The sequence below is a fragment of the Oncorhynchus mykiss genome, chromosome 8 (genome assembly GCF_013265735.2).
Source record: "Oncorhynchus mykiss isolate Arlee chromosome 8, USDA_OmykA_1.1, whole genome shotgun sequence".
NCBI classification, from domain to species: domain Eukaryota; kingdom Metazoa; phylum Chordata; class Actinopteri; order Salmoniformes; family Salmonidae; genus Oncorhynchus; species Oncorhynchus mykiss.
The window spans coordinates 17,481,716-17,500,933 of record NC_048572.1 but is presented as its reverse complement, the minus strand read 5'-3'; the positions used below and the strand labels follow the sequence as shown (position 1 = coordinate 17,500,933).

Here is a 19,218-nt window from a genome sequence, read left to right as displayed (position 1 = left end):
GGATAGGCCTAGTTGCTGCTGATAGCTTTACTAGAGCTGCGTACCAAATGGCATCCTATTCTTTATTTAGTCACAATTCACACCCTGAAAAGGGAATAAGGTGCCATTTGTGACACAATCTATTAAACAGTGAACACTACCACTACAACAATAAGTCTTCCCTTGTGAAGAGTGTCACTTCCACATGACCACTAACCACAGCACGGCTATAATAATAAGAACCCAATTAGAGAGTGCCATGGTCACAGTAAGCAACAGATAGTAAAAACAAATAGAGGTAATGCATCTTGGAAGCTTATAATGACCTGAGATCTGACCCAGAGTGACAATTCCTTGGCATAATACAGAATATGGTTCGATGGATCATGGATATTCTATGATGTATTAATGCCGGAATGTTAATATTGACATCATAAAAAGACAGCATTGTGGTTTTTGGGAAACTACTTGTAAATGTAGAAAACTTTATGTATTGTTTACTCTTTGAATATCCTTGTGATCATTTGTCTATTCTAGCGATGGGGAAGCTTTGTAATGCCTGAGCTTGTCACGTGGGAATCAAGCCAAAGATTGAGACTGAATAACAAATAGCCATGAATATTCAAATGTCTTTGAAACAAATCCAACAGACAGAGTATAATGACAGTCAGTGGTACAGTAAATAAACACAGTCAACAGGTCTGAAATGATGCCCCACTGAACATAAGAATTATTTTTCAAATCAATGATTAAAGTCACGGTTTAAATTATTGAGATAGACTATAACTATAAATAATAAAACATGCTGTATAATGAAGGTAACTTTAAGACATTTAAATGATCTAATAATGAAGGATACAGCATAATGCATTGGTGGAACACGTTTCCCAGGTGAAGAGGATTAAGACTAATTTGCATAATAAACATGTCAAACAAAAAGTTAGGTACATAAAACTTGAATGTCTCCTTACATCCATTCATGATGTACATAGTTTATTAATCAATATTTGTGGGCCATAATTACAGCTGATTTTACTTGGTAGAGGTCAATTGTGATTAATTGGTGAGCTGAAACACATGTTGTGTATGTAAAGGGTTACTGCGTTCCTCTTTTACGCTTTAATTTATCAGTGATTTTCCAAATCAACTGAGCAACGGGAAATTAACGTTACACTTTTTAATTGTGTTCTGTGTTTATCTTGATGTAGAGCGCTACTTAGAACCCCAGGATGCAGTTAGTTCCATCTTTACTGTAGCAGTTTTCCATGCAGCAACACAACACAACATAAGGAGTCAACTCATCTCCTCCTAATGCCCAGACTCCTGTCTTAAGGTGGCCTTCTCAAATCAAATTGTATTTGTCACATGCGCCGAATACAACAGGTGTTACAGTGAAATGTTTACATTCAAGTCCTTAACCAATAATACAGTTTGTTTTTCTGAAGATGATGCACCCATTGTCTTTACTCACTCTTCTAAACAAATACATGGGACATTACAGTGAAGTGGTGACATGGTGAAAGTATGGTAACAGTTTATAACAACATTATTTGCCCAGATAGCCCTTCATCTTTTTATATTTATGTTGTTATTTCAGGGTAATGCACCACATACTTTGGATTAGAGTTTTTTGGTTTAGGCTATGTTAATGTAGGCTGATAACTATTTGCTTTGTCTTGTATGGAAGGAAAGTTTCTTACCATCATCTTACCCAAAGCAAAGAGGTCCATCTTGCCCAAAGAAGACTGGACTGTAACATTGACTAAAACCATAATTCATTAAATTATCCTGATGAACAGCCTCTGCAACGAATGTATTTGTCACAATGCTTGCACAGGATACTTTTCTACCAGCCGCGAGTGGATCATTCTTCTGTCAGTCTAGTTGAGTGACATCAGTTGTGTTACAGTCCACGCCCAGCAGATGCGGATGCTATTTGAGTGAGACACGGCAGGTTCTCGTACATAGAGCTGTTTTAGCGTCGTCAATGGGAAGTGCACGCCAAGGTGGAAAAGCGAATACTGTCTAGCTAACTTCCATTTACAACATGGGTTCTACGTCGATTCCGTGTTTGTGGATTACATTTTGCCTTCATTTATGTTGTTTGATGAACACTGGAAAAGCGCAGAATGCGAAAGAAGGTATGTAATAAAGTTTGATAACCTCTCATCATCGCCTCATCCAGGCTACATCTCGAAAACTGATCGGCAATCGCGCGTAGTGACATCCAGAGAAATAGCGCGCAGTAGACTATCCTGCGATTTTGTTGCTTGCGCACGAATGATCATTCCTGTATTTGTTAAATGTTTAAAAAATACAATATGTCAAGACATTAGTTCAATGACATTACAGTGTTGTTAGTCAGTGGATTGCAGTCTGGACATTACACAGCGTTTGTGTGACAAACGACCCGTCGTAGGCTATTTTAGTAGGCTTTTACGCGTGGCACCAAATCCAAAATAAGGCTCTAAACGGACGATGGTGAAATTGTTGTTTTCAAGGCTAAAATAGTCTACATTTAGACTGTCATTCCACTCAGTCTCATATCATGACTTGGGATAAACTTCCAAGATCGATGGGTAAGCTAATACCAACCCATTCACCCTAAGTATGGTACACATTAACCCTCCTTGTCATTACAGGAGTTCATGTTTGAAAGACCTGAAATGAGTCTATAAAAACTGACATGCACATAGCGAGAGCGCACAAGGAAAGTCTATATCACAGACACGGAGAGATAGCAAGATCAAGGTATACTGTTTATATAAATGAACTAAAGGTTAATTTTGCTAATTGACCTAATAATATAAAAAATACAATTGGAAGGAGATAAATAATATTAAAGTATTGCCAAGTTGCTGACCTTCACTTTTAAGGTGATTATTGTATTCGTAAACACACTGTAATGATTCTGAAATACAAACTATTTTCGAGTCTGTCTGAAGTTTGAAACGGTCTGTGTAAATGATTTAATGCATATGGGGCTATAATATCTGATCGCATGTCTGATCAATAGATTGAAATTATATTTAGCCTATAGTAACTCTGCTATTAAACACTTTATTTCACGGCTCTGCGTTCAAGGAGAGGAATCGGCAGTACGCTCTGAGGCTCTATTCGGGTGAATGAATACAAAGTCTACTCGCTAATAATCTATTAAATGCATATATATATATAAATATTATGTTAGATAAGTGACACTTTTACACCAAATTCATGTTGCCGTTGGTAGACTACAGCCGAACAGTTTTAGGATTATATTTCTGTTGTCAGTGCGCCTGTCGCCCATGGCACAGCAAGGACTCGTGCATTGCTTTTTATTGTCTTAGATTTACGTATAGAGGCAGGTGTTCTTGTCTGACCCTATTGCACCAGTATGTATGCCTCCATACTGAAAAGACACAAACAGATAGATAGGTTTAAAAAAAAAATGCAATTTTACCCCATGTTTATGTGGGTTGTAGGCTTCATGAAACCCAAAGTTGTCACAAATAACACTTACCATTTAGCTTAATGGAGATAAAAGCTGTCCTTAGTCTTAATAGGAAGGGTAGCCTACTGTATGTGACATGCGTTTATCCAGTAGTCTTCAATGTGAAAGCAGTTCTCAGGCAGTGCCATTGAGGTAAAAAAATATTGTCATCAAATCAATACCCTATTGCACAGCCTGTAATTGTTCATTTTCATAGCTGGCTGCAGAAAATGGGTCATGTGTATAGTCATCTAGCCCTCACATACTGTATCAGGCTGTAGACTTTCATAGCTTATTCATTTAATAATATTTGTCGAACTGACAGTGGCACATACAGAGATTTAATCATCTGCTCTACCATTTTATTTCCTGTTGCTAGTGATTCTGTTGGATTCCAAGGCACAGCAGACAGAGCTGGAGTGGATATCTTCTCCTCCTGGTGGGGTAAGTGGGACACTAACTAGCCTACACCTCTGAGAACATATAATACTCCAATTAACACTATTCTTTCCAGCGTTACCATGCTCTACCTCAATGGAGGAAAATCTAGATTTAAATGTGAAATTTCAACACGGTCCAGTATTATTATGTCTTTCTGGCTGTGTCATTACCATGGATATGTGCCTCTGGGTCATTACCATGGATATGAGCCTCTGGGTCATTACCATGGATATGTGCCTCTGGGTCATTATCAGTTGCACTATCCAGAGGCAAGCTTTTTAAAATTGTCATAGTGTCGGACCGAGTTCGAGAAAGGCCATTTGGGTGGGGTGTTTGTTTATGTTAATTGTTGTTAATTGTAGCAGTCCTGAAAATCTATAGGATGGGTGGCATGTAAGTGAAGACATATTGATTTTGTTTTTGATGTAGCCCAGGCCTCAAGTCACCTTTCCATAATAGCCTGTCCGTAAAGGTTTTAAAATCTAAAATAACAACATTTAAATAATAAATAAATACAAATCTAGCAATATGACTGGAAAGTAATCGTAGTTGATCCATTTGTTTTTATGCTTATCAGATTTACTTATTTGCTATATTAGGAATATCTAACTTTAGGCTTATCTCTGTTTTCTAATCTTTCTTTAGGTCTGATTTCACAATAACACTGCAGAGGTTTATGGATTTAGTTTAATAGTTCCATACTCATTTCCAAATACTGTAAAAGCAAAATGGATGACCAATTGTTTTTAAAGTGCTCCAATAATGGAGGTCTTTTCATGCCCTATGTTTTTGTGATTTCATTTAGCTAACCCAACTTTAGACAGTGTTATTACTAGTTGTTACACCTTGTACACGTCTTTATTATTATGTTAAAACACTGTATTGACTCAACACCACAGTAGGACACAAAACCAGCCAGTATTTACATTGTTGTGTTTTGATTTCCTTGCAAAAGTATGTTGCTGTTGAGAACCAATCCATATAAATGTACCAAACTTGTGCTCTGTTCTTTTCAGTGGGAAGAGATCAGCGGGTTGGATGAAAACTACACCCCCATTCGCACATACCAGGTTTGTCAGGTCATGGAGCCCAATCAGAATAACTGGCTTCGGACTAGCTGGATAGAGAAGGGCGATGCCCAGAGGATTTTTGTGGAACTGAAGTTCACGTTGAGGGATTGTAACAGTCTACCCGGTGTGGTGGGCACGTGCAAGGAGACATTCAACTTGTATTATCAGGAAACCGATTCGGAGGTCGGCAGGAATATACGAGAAAACCAGTACGTGAAAATTGACACAATCGCAGCAGATGAGAGCTTCACTCAGGGGGACCTGGGAGAGAGGAAGATGAAGCTGAATACAGAAGTACGCATCATTGGGCCGCTGTCCAGACGAGGGTTTTACCTGGCCTTCCAGGATGTAGGGGCATGCATCGCTCTGGTCTCTGTCAAAGTTTATTACAAGAAGTGCTGGTCCATCATTGAGAACCTGGCCACTTTCCCAGACACTGTTACGGGATCAGAATTCTCCTCTCTGGTCGAGGTCGAGGGCATGTGTGTCAGTGACGCAGAGGAGGAGGCCGATAACGCTCCCAAGATGCACTGCAGTGCAGAGGGAGAATGGCTGGTGCCTATAGGGAAATGTATATGCAAAGCTGGATTTCATCAGAAGGGCGATGCATGTGAACGTGAGTGCAGTTATATTCATCTTGCTCTATCCTCTCTATACGTCATTTTCATTAGTGGCATAACTTTTTCTATCCTCTGCTACACTGCAATTTTCAATATGGAAAAATATTATTGTTTTAATTAGGGGAAATAGGAAACTTATTGGTAAGCAGAAAATGTGCCTCATTCAAATGTAAATGTTTAGACTAGTTTTTCTCTTTGATTTATGGTTTTGCACAGGGTCACCCATGCCTAAACAACAGAAAGAATCTGTTCAGTATTTGAGTTTTTAATTATACAAAACAGGCAAAGGACAATCTAGGCCACATTGAATAGTTGTGGTGGCAAATAAAATTAAATCAGCTGATTTGAGGGCCATATTAATGATGGATAAAGTATGGAGGCCTGAAAATCCTCAGCGTAATAATTGGAATCCATGTTAATTGTTTGGTTAGCAGGCTCTTAATTTATAGCCATGGTTCTGTTGACACTGGGATTAAATGATAACTTGCACTTCAGTTTAGCTCAGTGCTCCTCGGTAAGAGCACTTCCCTCTCTGGCTGGCTGCTGGCCAAGGCAATCACTTGCAGAATAGACAGGTCTGGAGGATGTCCAACCAATCTCAGTATTCCTCTGCCCCTTCCAAACAACCCTGACAGAGAGAGAAAACAAATAGCCGCCATACTGTGGCATTTAGGCCCCAAGATATTTATGAAGGGCCCTAACAGGAAACACAATTAAAGTCACTGCGGATATGCATTTTGTGTTGTTTGGTCCTAGCACCATGCCTCGGCAGTTAGCATTAAATGCTTTATGTCACTCTAATTGCACAAAAGATTATTTTCAGCGGCCACCTGACTTGTAAGATAACAATCACTGTGGATTAAAGGGGAACTACTTAAGTCACCGAGTTTAAGTGCTCTGTCTTGTCAGCCAAGCTTTTTTTCTTTCACGGAATGGGCAGTGTCCCTCTAAGCAGCTTATGAGGGGTACTGACCAGTAATAATTAAATGAAATGTGTCTCAGGACAAACTAGAAGTCCAGGCAGGCTGGCCACTTTCAGGCAACACGTAGGCCTCCACCAGAGAGGTAGGTCTATACCTTCTACCATGTGAAGTGCACTTAGGTGATATTATCAAAAACAAACAAAAATTGGCTCTTGAGTAATGTTGCTCTAAAATGTGGCTAGAGGTTAGAGCTTGTTCAACACCCGGTGAGTCCTTTTTTGTGTAGTCGTTTATATTATTTTGGAGCAAACAATGTAGCATATATTACATCAGAGCTTTGTCTAAAAGTACCAGCTGAAGCCTGCTCTTCTGCTTGTAAAGCAGGCCTGTTAGAACTGAACTGTTGCCCATTCGAGGCAATTAACTGGTCCAACTACTGTGCCAGCTAAAACTGTCCTTAATGAGGTGGAAAACATACCCACCTGTGTATGAGTGATTCAAATCCTTTCTCAACATGGTAACTTTATAAGATATTTATTTCCATTGGGGCATGGCTGGCCATTGTATTGAGGGGTAGTTCATCTAAATAAAATGAACATCTTACTGCAGAATCAGCAGCTTCTCGCAGAGATCTGTTGATATTAAATCGGCCATTCAGTGGTTTCTCCTAGAGCAAGGGGAAAATCCAACAGTTTTCCATCGGTTGAACACCACTTCAATGGGGCCTAGAATGGAAGAGGGTTTTGTCCTCTGTAACTGCCCCTTAGCTACAGTACAGCTATAATACTTGTGTTGGAGTTTACTCAGTCTTCACCCAGGCCTCTCTTTTAGCATCCTGCTTGCGATACTGTGACTTTCTATATAGAAAATAGATACACATTCCGCTCACTGTCCTATTTTCAATATATGCAGTATCCTCCAATTGTAAAATGTCCATCTGTGAAATATTGAGCAGAAGGCTGCAGGAGGAGCAAGTGAGTTGAGCTGTCAGTCATGTCATTCGAGGACTAGGAGCCCCCCCTCTGTGAATGCAGAGGCCTCCTCCAAAACGTGTTGTGATCCACTCATTCATCACCGTCACTGGAGAGGGACTGCATGTCTTTCACTCCTCTCCCTCCCCGTCTCTGTCTCTCTTTAACTATTTTGTGGCATCTGCAGCACTATAAATACCTGTGTTTCTCTCTCTCCCAATGTTAGGAGAATCAGTGTTATGGGTGTTGAAAAGGGCACATTTTAAGTGTCCTGCAACGTGCACAGGGTTTATTTGCATAGAAGTGTGTGGTGCTAAAATAGTGGCCATTCAGAAATGGAGCCACTGAGTCGTTACGAGAAATAGAGGGCCCTTGTGGACAGACATTGGTGTCTTTGTTTTGCCAGGAATGTAGGTTGTCCAATTTTAACACATCACATAATTATACCCTAAAGCAACCGACTCTTGAGAACTGATGAACTATTCACCTGTTCAACTCTTTCTCCAGTGTGGGAGGCCTAGTCTCTCAAGTAAACAGATAAAAACACAACCTTATCCCAGCGCTATCGCTACATGCTAACTAGATGATTCATGAGAGGATACAGCATCCTGCAGACACTGACACCATCCATCTTGGTGTGTCAGGAACTCAGACAGTGGTTAGTCTACGGCTGATTGATGGGCTGAGACCCCTGAGGGAAGGACCTAACTGTGATGCGGTTGACCACACAAGCCAAGGTGTGTCTGTCTATGTGGAGGGGAGAGGGGCACCAGGCAGCCCCAGCTCCAGGCCCAGGCAAGGCCATTACTTAGCATTTCAAATGAAGCCAGGAGTCAGGGGTCCTCATGCATCTTGACGCTCCTCCTGATTGATAAGGTGTGATTTTAATAATGCTCCAAATGGCCGTCCTTTACAACCGCTCCTGAGCTTAATTATTCAAACGGTGGAGCGCACAGAATCCCCAGGAGACACAACTGGATTGAAATCACTCAAGATTGAAATAATTTGGTGATGGACGGTGGCTAGTCTTGTCATCGCCCGTGTCGGCTAGCTTCTGGTGAAAAGCTGCATTCTTCCACACCTTCAGGGTTGTTCCTGTTTTTGTTTGTTTGACCTGGCAGGTAGCACAGTGATAGACTGTGGGGCCATTGTATCTGTTGCTTTGAAACACAAACATGGTTGACAGCTAGCATCAAGTCTCAAAATGAATTAGTTTCGTTTTTGGGGGGGGATTCAAGTAAATAGTATGTAGGCTTATACAAAGTGTTCACCAAGCCTTAGATATTACTAATATTTGATATGGAGATTTACATTTTTGATTTGTTAGAAGCTGGAGAGACACATATCGACAGAAACAAGCACCCTCACATACTTACACACCCCATATGTATAGTCACAGCGTAATAGAGTATGTGCCTGTTTTGTCCAAGGAGAACAAGTCACTGGGAAATAAATGGTAGGCTTTTATGCAACAGAGCACTTCTAAGCACATTTTTAAGTCCCCTCTCTGCCTGCTCGGGGTGTAAGTGGGGAAAAAAGTGTTGAGCTTATGTAATAAGTTATTGATTTTCCTCTTAAAGGAAGATTGAAGTGTAGAGCCACCGGTCTACAAAGCTCCCAGAGGAGACAACAGACAGAGCCTTCCCTCCCTGCCTCCCTCCCTCTCTGCCTTTCTCCCTGACGCACGGTAAGGTGCTAAGACCCTGGGCCGAGTCACTTTCCCCCACATGCCACAGGGACACTAAACGGCAAGACGTTGTCATCTGACATAGTGTTCCCCTGTCCGATCGGATCCCTCCCAACAGAATGGTGGCTGAGCAATTACAAAAAAAGACATCTGTGCCACAGTTTAGATAGCCAAAGGAAAATAAAGCCCGCAATCTCAAGAGGTATGGAACCGGGGATCGATGGAAGTGTCTGAACCTGTTAGTGCAAGTGGAGATGAGGGCTGCTGAGGCATGGGGAGGGGGCTATTGTTGTGCGGGGAGAGGGGGCCAGAGAGGTGACTCTTCTGATGAACAAGGGTCAACTGCTGCGATCATCCATCTTCCGTCTTGGCAGTGTTCTGTCATCCAGGGCGCTCACGTTACTAAGCACAAAAGGCAGGCATCCATTGTCCAGCCCGGCCTTGTTTGCAGCCATGTGTAAATTAAGTTAATATTCACTGACCTTAAGCGTAGCCAATGAGAGACCCCAGTGTCACCTTGGAAATAACGCCATCTGACACAAAATAGCAAAGGTCTCTCTTTTAGGGTCAACAATGTCTACCCACATATCTCTTCCTCTGTTGACGTCAAAATGGAGAATGTTTACTATGATTCTGTCTATAGATGAAATTCAACTTGGGTCTCTAATTTGGCCTGACAGCTCAGATTTAGTGACAGATCTATAGATGAATAATGTGTGTCAGTTAGTTAGCCTCCATTTTGAACTAACATGACTCCGAGTGCTTAATACGAATATTAGGTATGGTTTTGCCCCATTTGATTAACTGGTATTCAGCTAAGGGGTTAAATACATTTCATGTAATGGTGTCTTCTGGGCAAGTTGGTGTGTCCCCACAAGCGTTAAGTGGATTATATTTTACTGTCCTCTGATTCATATTTATATATACATGATTTAGTTCCAGCAGCTTATCAAGCGAGGTGAAAGAAAAACCTATTACCAATGACCAGGCAGCGAGCAGCAATGTTTCAGGGAGACTTATTCCGGATATTTTTAGGTCTGGATTTTACACCCTCAATGTATCAACTTTTATCTCTAGGTATAATATCTGCAAGAATGACAAACAGTAGGGACAAACGTTAAAGATAATAGAGTTTTCGTTTGATTTGATATAGCAGCAACCCAATATGCATTATGTTCGAGTAAAGACAACTAGATTCAGCCGCGGGCCGATTTGTTTCAGAGCGGATGTTCGGGGGACCGGAACATAATTATAATTTGTACACTGCAAATTGACTAAGCCCAAAAATAGATTTTATTTGAAAATAACAATAATTGTATAACCTTGATAACATTGAGACATGTTTGTGAATTTCCCTTATTTTTTAAAAGTGAGAATACTTAAGAACAGATTTACTCAATTATTATTATTATTTTCTGAATTCCTGGTGATTTTACTGTCTTTTCTTACCCAACACTAAAACCCCCAAATATTTTAGTATTGTATACTGTATGTGTTTTTAATGAAAACTGTGGGGGCCGGGGGAAAAAGCATGGTTGCCGACCACTGGATGTGAATCAATGCATATGGGCATATTCTATTTTTGCATATGACTTTGAAACAAATATTTACCATGCCTAAATGAAATGGAAATGAGTGAGCCCCGTGAAACTGTTTTGTTTAGAAAATGAGGCATTTGTATTTCATTTCACATGTTAAAGTTTCCCGCAGAATGTCAGGCCTGGCAGCGTTGTGCAGCTAGGAGTCTTGTATCCAGGGAAACTTTGATTTTTATTCTTTTATTTCTCATTCGGAAGTGGTGGTGTATATTTAAAAGGGAGAGACATTGTATCCAACATTAAAATGACTACCCTGTTTATTATAGCTCTCCACATTTACAATTTAAACCAATCTGTGCTCTTTCCAGTTCTCTGAGGAAGAAACTATGATTCAGTCTACTAATGAGAAGCAGAAGAAACTGCCTTTTTCTCATAACAAGGGATTAAAAAGAGCAAAGGCACTGCACAGAGGAATACAAGCTACTTTGTGAGGCAGGCAATGAGTGTGTTTCTGTGCTAGGTTATTACTAAATCAAAAATCTAAGCAAATTCATTGTATAAAAATGAATAAAACAGCCAATGTTCTCTTGACTCAAGCCGCCTGTTTTTCCCCACTCCAAATAATTTGATCTGCTCACGTAAGCAAAGCAGCACAGTGGTACCGCTTATTCAGATGCAAAAAAGCATGTTTGTTCTAATTATCGTGATTATTATAATCCATAAACTCATGATTAGCATTTGTTTGAACTGGAACAGCCACGGACCTGAGCTGGGTTTAGATGTGGTGTGTAGTTGGTTGTCAGGACAGGATCTGGGTTTAGATGTGGTGTGTAGTTGGTTGTCGGGACAGGATCTAGGTTTAGATGTGGTGTGTAGTTGGTTGTCAGGACAGGATCTGGGTTTAGATGTGGTGTGTAGTTGCTTGTCAGGACAGGATCTGGGTTTAGATGTGGAGTGTAGTTGGTTGTCAGGACAGGATCTGGGTTTAGATGTGGTGTGTAGTTGGTTGTCAGGACAGGATATGGGTTTAGATGTGGAGTGTAGTTGGTTGTCAGGACAGGATCTGGGTTTAGATGTGGTGTGTAGTTGGTTGTCAGGACAGGATCTGGGTTTAGATGTGGAGTGTAGTTGGTTGTCAGGACAGAATCTGGGTTTAGATGTGGAGTGTAGTTGGTTGTCAGGACAGGATCTGGGTTTAGATGTGGAGTGTAGTTGGTTGTCAGGACAGGATCTGGGTTTAGATGTGGTGTGTAGTTGGTTGTCAGGACAGGATCTGGGTTTAGATGTGGTGTGTAGTTGGTTGTCAGGACACGATCTGGGTTTAGATGTGGTGTGTAGTTGGTTGTCAGGACAGGATCTGGGTTTAGATGTGGTGTGTAGTTGGTTGTCAGGACAGGATCTGGGTTTAGATGTGGTGTGTAGTTGGTTGTCAGGACAGGATCTGGGTTTAGATGTGGTGTGTAGTTGGTTGTCAGGACAGGATCTGGGTTTAGATGTGGTGTGTAGTTGGTTGTCACGACAGGATCTGGGTTTAGATGTGGTGTGTAGTTGGTTGTCAGGACAGGATATGGGTTTAGATGTGGAGTGTAGTTGGTTGTCAGGACAGGATCTGGGTTTAGATGTGGTGTGTAGTTGGTTGTCAGGACAGGATCTGGGTTTAGATGTGGAGTGTAGTTGGTTGTCAGGACAGAATCTGGGTTTAGATGTGGAGTGTAGTTGGTTGTCAGGACAGGATCTGGGTTTAGATGTGGTGTGTAGTTGGTTGTCAGGACAGGATCTGGGTTTAGATGTGGTGTGTGTAGTTAGTTGTCAGGACAGGATCTGGGTTTAGATGTGGTGTGTAGTTGGTTGTCAGGACAGGATCTGGGTTTAGATGTGGTGTGTAGTTGGTTGTCAGGAACTGAGCTGGGTTTAGATTTGGTGTGTAGTTGGTTGTCAAATCTGGATTGATGGTCCTCTTTGCCTCGTTAGGTTGACCTGGCTGTTTCTCTGTGGAGCAGCGCGCACATCAGCACGGCCAACTGAGGCCAAACGGACGCCTTTGTGTGTAACTGGAGCCCACGGGGGCTGGCCCGCTGTAGGGAGACTAGTGGCTGGTTTGAAATTGTTCCTGTGTTCCAGTCCTTTCTGTCACAGCAGTGGGTCCATGGGGATTGGAGTGGGGTGGGGTAGGAGGGAAAGCGGGGCATGGGGAGAGGGGTGCGAGGCATTGGCACAATTTGGAGATAATGCTTGGTTGCTGACTGGGGACATTTTAAGCGCTGATTCGTTGTAGCTGCAGGGGGCTTTGGGTCGGGGTAGACCTTTGGGCCCTCTGCTTTTATCCCGAGAGCAGCACAGTCTCTTCTCTTCAGTGTAGAAGTCTTTCAGCAATAAGAGGTCCTCTTACATCTAGCCACGTCCTCCATTTAAAGGTAGCCAGCCGCCCGGGCTAGCTGCCCTTAAGACTTTTTTCTCCCGTCGCCATGCAAGTTTAATGAACTAAACAAAAGACGATTAGGCAGGGACATTTCCATGTCACTGGAAAGTCATTTGGAAAGCCCTTACCCTGCATGATGAATTAAAGAAGTGAAGACCTCTCTCTCTCTCTCTCTCTCTCTCTCTCTCTCTCTGGAAGAGGGTGTACTTTTGTACGGACACAAGGTTCAGTTTCTGCTCATGCGGAACCAACGCTATAAATTCTGTAATGATTTAATGTGAAAACGTCCTTCATTTTCCACCTGCAGACCCATGCAGTAAATAAGTGTGATAGCTAAGTGAGGAAACAGGTGCTGGGGTTTATTGTTGCTTATTTCAATTTCTGACAACATGCGGTAGCTCAGGCTGTAATGCACTAGGAACAGATTTGAAAAGTTTGTGAACTGGTTGTGAATATTGTTTTTTTCACACTTATCATGTGACCTTTGTTATCAATGTGACATTTACCAAAACAACTGTACATATTGATTATTGAATTTGATGTATTGGCATAATTATCATCACACCCGATACAATCTGTTCTCTTCCAAGCCTTAGTTTTTAATATAGATGCCTTGGTTTTAGGTTTGACACAAAAAAATTGAGGCTAAAGATACTTCCTTTGGTGTTGGGAACGACTAAGTGGAGCCAACAAAATGGGAATGTCAGAAATATAATGTATTCAGCAGTAATTGCACAGCTGATACATTATCCTGCTGTTTTACTTAATATAAGTTAAATCAGTTAATTTTTCTGTTATATTTCATTCCTAATTATGTGTATATTTCTAATTATAAAATGAAAATACTTTAAGATTTAAATAATATTTAGGTAGCCAGAAAATATTTTTGGGACTTTTAAAAGTTTGATCAGTAGGCTAGCTAGCTTTGATCTTAGCTCGGTACGTCCAACCAGACACTTCCTCAGGAGTTTGGCTGTTTGGAGGCCAAAGCAGTGTGCCATCCAACACAGTGTAAGGGAATGCTAATCTTCTCTTTGTTTCTCATAGTAAAGCTACTTATCTCCCCTTAAGCAAAGGTAGCACCGATGAATGGAGGGGTTGTCTAGGTGTGCTGAGTACACGCATAGCCAGGCACAGCCATTCAAGCTATGTGTGGTGTGGGCCTATGTGGGAAGAATTAGTGACAATATGATAGTTTTTTAGGGTTTTCAGCCATTTAATCTGGTCTTTCTAGCTAAAATTCTTCATCTGAAAGTTTGTTTAGTTTTTTTGCTCACTGTAGCCTTGTTTCCTCTCTCCTTCTATCTCCACCCCTCCATTCAAAAGCCCACAGGAGGTGTAGGTGTTTGAAAGTAGCTTGTTTGGAAGGGGTTAGACATTGAAACTCTATCCCCGTCCCCTGTGAAGAGGGTTCCAGCAGGGTCTCAGTTCTCTCTCCCTCCTCTCCTTTGTGTGTTGTGCCACTGTTTCCAGGAGCTGGGTAGGCGCCTCGCCTTTCAAAGGTGGGAGATTAACATGTCTCGGGGCAAAAGCCCAACTGTTCAGCTTAGTTTCTCTTTCTTTTCTTTCTTTATGGATAAAAAAGAGGGAGATTTAGTAGAAAAGTGCAGTACGCTACCTCAAGATTTTTTTTTCTCACAGAGGTGGAGAAGTCTAAAAAACACCTGTTGCTAGGCGGATGCTGTGAAATTACTTGCAAGATTTACTCCATGGGAAACAAGAGAGGTTGTTGAAGAAAAACCAAAGGGCATTAGCGTAAAAAAAAAAAAAAACAACTGTGTAGAGTACACAACATGTCAGTAAACAGAGCTTGATGGATGTCCTAACACACTACTTGCCATGGCAAAAACACCCATCTAATCAGAGCCACACAGTATGCAGAAGAACCCAGCTTCTCCAGGGCTATTGACATCCCTCTCCAACAACACAGTGTCACGTTCATAATTATATATTATGCCCTCAGAATAAAACCCAGTCATGGACCTAAAGCAATGATTCTGGAATAGAATTTCATGGCTCTGTGAACGTTGAGAAGCAGGGTGTTTTTAAATTACTAGCAAAGAATGTCCCCGGTAATATGAACATTGAGTTAGCAGTATAATGGAGTTGATGAAACAACACCTCGCAGGGTGAATAGGAGATAAATGTGTTTATGCTGTGTAGCCAGACAACGGAGCACTGAGGTCAGATCAAACAAAACAAGGAAGAAGGAAAAGACTCTCGGAGGAAATGGATTCATAAAAACCAGCCTAGACAAGCTTCCCATATTTTGTGGGGCCGGTGTTTATAGTTGATATTTGTAAAGACATTTCCCTATCGTAGCGGCGGTGGCGACAGAGACTGTTTAAGGAAAGGCAATGGCGTTTTGAAATTAGAAAATAATCTGTTTCCTTTATCGTGTTTGACCTGCTTCACCTGGCATACATCAGTGAGCGGAGCCCGGTCTGCCTGGCTGTTGGTCCTGTCGACTGCAGCTCTCTCCCTAGGCCTCCTTTATCACTCTAATGGGGTGCTATCTCTCTAAGCTTCTCTCTCACTCCGGGTCTCTGCGGCCTCCACTCACCGGCCTGCCGACTCTCACATTCTTTCTCCATCCATCCTGACAGACACGCAGGCTGGTTTAACACATAATCAGGCTGGATGAGAGGGTGGCCAGGGGGAGGCCCGGCCCTGTCAGGGCCCTCAGACTAGCCCACACCAGTCCATCTCACTGAGGGTCAGGAGAGCTGGAGCACCACCACCAACACACACCACCACCACCATCACCACACTCACCACCATCACCACACTCACCATCACCACCACCACACTCACCACCACCACGAAAACCACCATCACCACTACCACCACCACCACCACCACCACCATACTCACCCTGATGTCCCCTCTGTCCTCAGTAGTTGATAGGGAGAACTAGCCTGTTTAGACCCTGATGTCCCCTCTGTCCTCAGTAGTTGATAGGGAGAAGTAGCCTGTTTAGAGCCTGAAGTCCCCTCTGTCCTCAGTAGTTGATAGGGAGAACTATCCTGTTTAGAGCCTGAAGTCCCCTCTGTCCTCAGTAGTTGATAGGGATAACTAGCCTGTTTAGAGCCTGAAGTCCCCTCTGTCCTCAGTAGTTGATAGGGAGAACTAGCCTGTTTAGAGCCTGAAGTCCCCTCGGATCTCAGTAGTTGATAGGGAGAACTAGTCTGTTTAGAGCCTGAAGTCCCCTCTGTCCTCAGTAGTCGATAGGGAGAACTAGCCTGTTTAGAGCCTGAAGTCCCCTCTGATCTCAGTAGTTGATAGGGATAACTAGCCTGTTTAGACCCTGATGTCCCCTCTGTCTTCAGTAGTTGATAGGGAGAACTAGCCTGTTTAGAGCCTGAAGTCCCCTCTGTCCTCAGTAGTCGATAGGGAGAACTAGCCTGTTTAGAGCCTGAAGTCCCCTCTGTCCTCAGTAGTCGATAGGGAGAACTAGCCTGTTTAGAGCCTGAAGTCCCCTCTGATCTCAGTAGTTGATAGGGAGAACTAGCCTGTTTAGACCCTGATCTCCCCTCTGTCCTCAGTAGTTGATAGGGAGAACTAGCCTGTTTAGACCCTGATGTCCCCTCTGTCCTCAGTAGTCGATAGGGAGAACTAGCCTGTTTAGAGCCTGAAGTCCCCTCTGTCCTCAGTATATTATGTGGAGAACTAGCCTGTTTAGATGTGGGGGTTATTAGGGAAGTGGAGAGTGTTGTTTCCCTATTTCACCGACTCTAAAAGTGAGGTAAAACTGTTGCTTTCCGGGAATGGTAAAACTAGCTAGAAGGCAATGGGCCCTTTATGAAATGCGATCTGTCAATCTAAGTGGAAGATTAACCGAAGGAAAAACTCAAGTGCCATTGCGTCACGCCGAGACATTAGGAATAATTATCATCTGGTAAGGCCACAGGAAGCGATATGTCAGCCTGTCACAAAATGTCAGCACAGGATGAGAATCTCATCTATCCTCTTTCCTTTTTCTGCCTCTGTGTCCTTTACCCAGATTGCCATTCAATTGCCAAACATAGAGAGCGTCTGGATGGAATTGAAGAATGTTAAGAAGCCGAGCTCGGAGGAAACAGACAAAGCAGTATCTTGAAAAAATTGAGAATTTAATTTCTTAGTGTGTGTCTGTTGGAGATAACGGCTTGTTGTTTCATCCTCTCGTGGCCCCGCAATGTGGAGAGTGATGTGGAGAGTGATTGAGACGTCCTCAGTATAGGGAGTCAGTCAGGGCATATTCCTCCCTAACTGTGCTCCTAGCCCCAGAGTGAGGCCTTTCCTGTTCTATCAGTACAGTGCATAAAATTGTGACTGCAGACAGTTTTTTCCCCCCCATCGCTGAATGAAAGCGTTTGACCACTGTAAGGTAAATGACAGATGCTGTCTGTTGCCCCTCGCTAAGGAGCCTGGTGGAATGTCAGACTTGTGTTTTCAACCTCAGCCCTGTTCTCTAAAGACCGGCTCATTTCGCAGTGTGGTGTAAATAAGGCCTGTGTTGTCTGTCCCAGCTCCTTCTCCATGTTTTTTAACCCACCGTCTGTGTCAACAAGCACAGCATGTTAACCTAGCCTTTATCTGAGTGGTAGTGTAGGGCGGGTGTCACAAAACCAGACATTTTCAAGTAGTCTCTGTACTTTTTTCCCCCACGTGTGAGTTTGTAGGTCGGATTCGGCGTCAATGTAAAACGCAATGGATTATTGTGAGTCAGGAGATGGACATGTACGGTGCTCTAATGTGTTTCCGTGTCAGTGAAGTTCTCAAATACTGTATGAGAGGCAGGCCGGGTTTGTCCTGATATTACAGACAAGCACTAGAGATTAAACCCAGGGTAATTATACAGTGATGTGTTATTCCCCCCCCCCCCCCCCCCCCCCCCCCCCAAAGAAATGTGTTGCTGCAAGGGAAAAACGAGGGGAAAAAAACTATCACCCTCTTTTACCTAATGCTTCAACATCTCCGTTAAAGAGTGTGTTTTCAGCTGATGATGCCAGGAACAGGATCTGACCAAAAGGGTCTGTGCTGCTGGGACTGGAATGCAGGCTCTGGGATGGCTGTGTTTGTGCATGTCACTCAGTGCACTGTGAGAGAGGGCTGGAGAGGGAGAGCCAGGGCGAGCCCAGAAAATGGTTACCCATGTCACACAGCTGTTGGATTTGAGGCCCTAATTTGCCGCCTTGTTGCTTCTGTAAACATTTCCGGATGCCAAAGCCGGTCAGACACGTTGATAAACACAGGGGCCCTGATGACAAAACAAGGAAAATAATGTATTTTTTTCATGGAAACTTTAACTTGGAGTACTATTTACTTTTCAAATCCCTGTGGTTCTAGTGGCTGAGATAGCACTAATCTGGGCCTGCTAGCTAGCGACGTGGAGGCTCAGCCTGGGAACATGGTAGCCAGGCAGCCCTGGGCTCAGCTGGGCCTCCCCTCCACACTGCTACACTACACTCAAACCTAAAGGTAAACAGACACACTGGCTTATCAGAGTGTTTAAACAGCCATGCGTGGTGAGAGAAGAGAGGAGAAAGCAGCCTTTCAAACAGCACCGTTGGCCAATCTTTAACGTGCCTCAAATGGACTGCTCTATGTGATCACAGACACGGGCCAACATGTGAATATTTACATAGTCTTATCAGAGTATGGTATAGCGCATTATGTGTGTGTCTTTGCGCAGGTACATTGTTTGCACGTAAAGTCTAATGTTATGGTAGATTGGTAAATTAGAATATGTGTGACTAATATGTTTCGGCAGGCAGCACACAACTCTAACCAAAGGCACCTCTCTCACAGCCTTAAAATCCTGTTTTCAATTACTAGCTATCTCAGCTAAAGTAATGTTAGAGCTAAAATCATGTATTTTCCCACCCTTTCTCCGAATAATGTCTTGTTTCATGAGGCTGGTGAGATAAATAGAGAGTGACAGGGCTTTTATGTTGCTGAAATGGGGAAACCCCGTCCCTCGCTCTCCTCCACGCGCTGAGACGGTGTTAGAATGAGGAAACCTGGGTTCCCTTATCCTCTCTATTTTAGATCTGTCACAGAAGTATGGCCAACGATTTTGAACGCTTGAAAAAAGAGTGCAACGGAGATCTGAA

At 42.7% G+C, this 19,218-nt stretch overlaps 1 protein-coding gene across 9 annotated transcripts in view; it reads left to right on the top strand.

Moving 5' to 3' along the window:
- The first annotated feature begins 1,949 nt into the window (after positions 1-1,949).
- Positions 1,950-19,218, top strand: part of LOC110529510 (ephrin type-A receptor 7) — a 76,219-nt gene continuing 58,950 nt past the window's right edge. For all 9 annotated transcript variants that reach the window (XM_036984909.1, XM_036984906.1, XM_036984908.1 and 6 more), the window contains exons 1-3: positions 1,950-2,120; positions 3,831-3,895; positions 4,909-5,578. In XM_036984909.1, the coding sequence (XP_036840804.1) occupies positions 2,027-2,120; positions 3,831-3,895; positions 4,909-5,578 (829 nt within the window). In that variant the 5' untranslated portion in view covers positions 1,950-2,026. The remainder of the gene's footprint in view (positions 2,121-3,830; positions 3,896-4,908; positions 5,579-19,218) is intronic.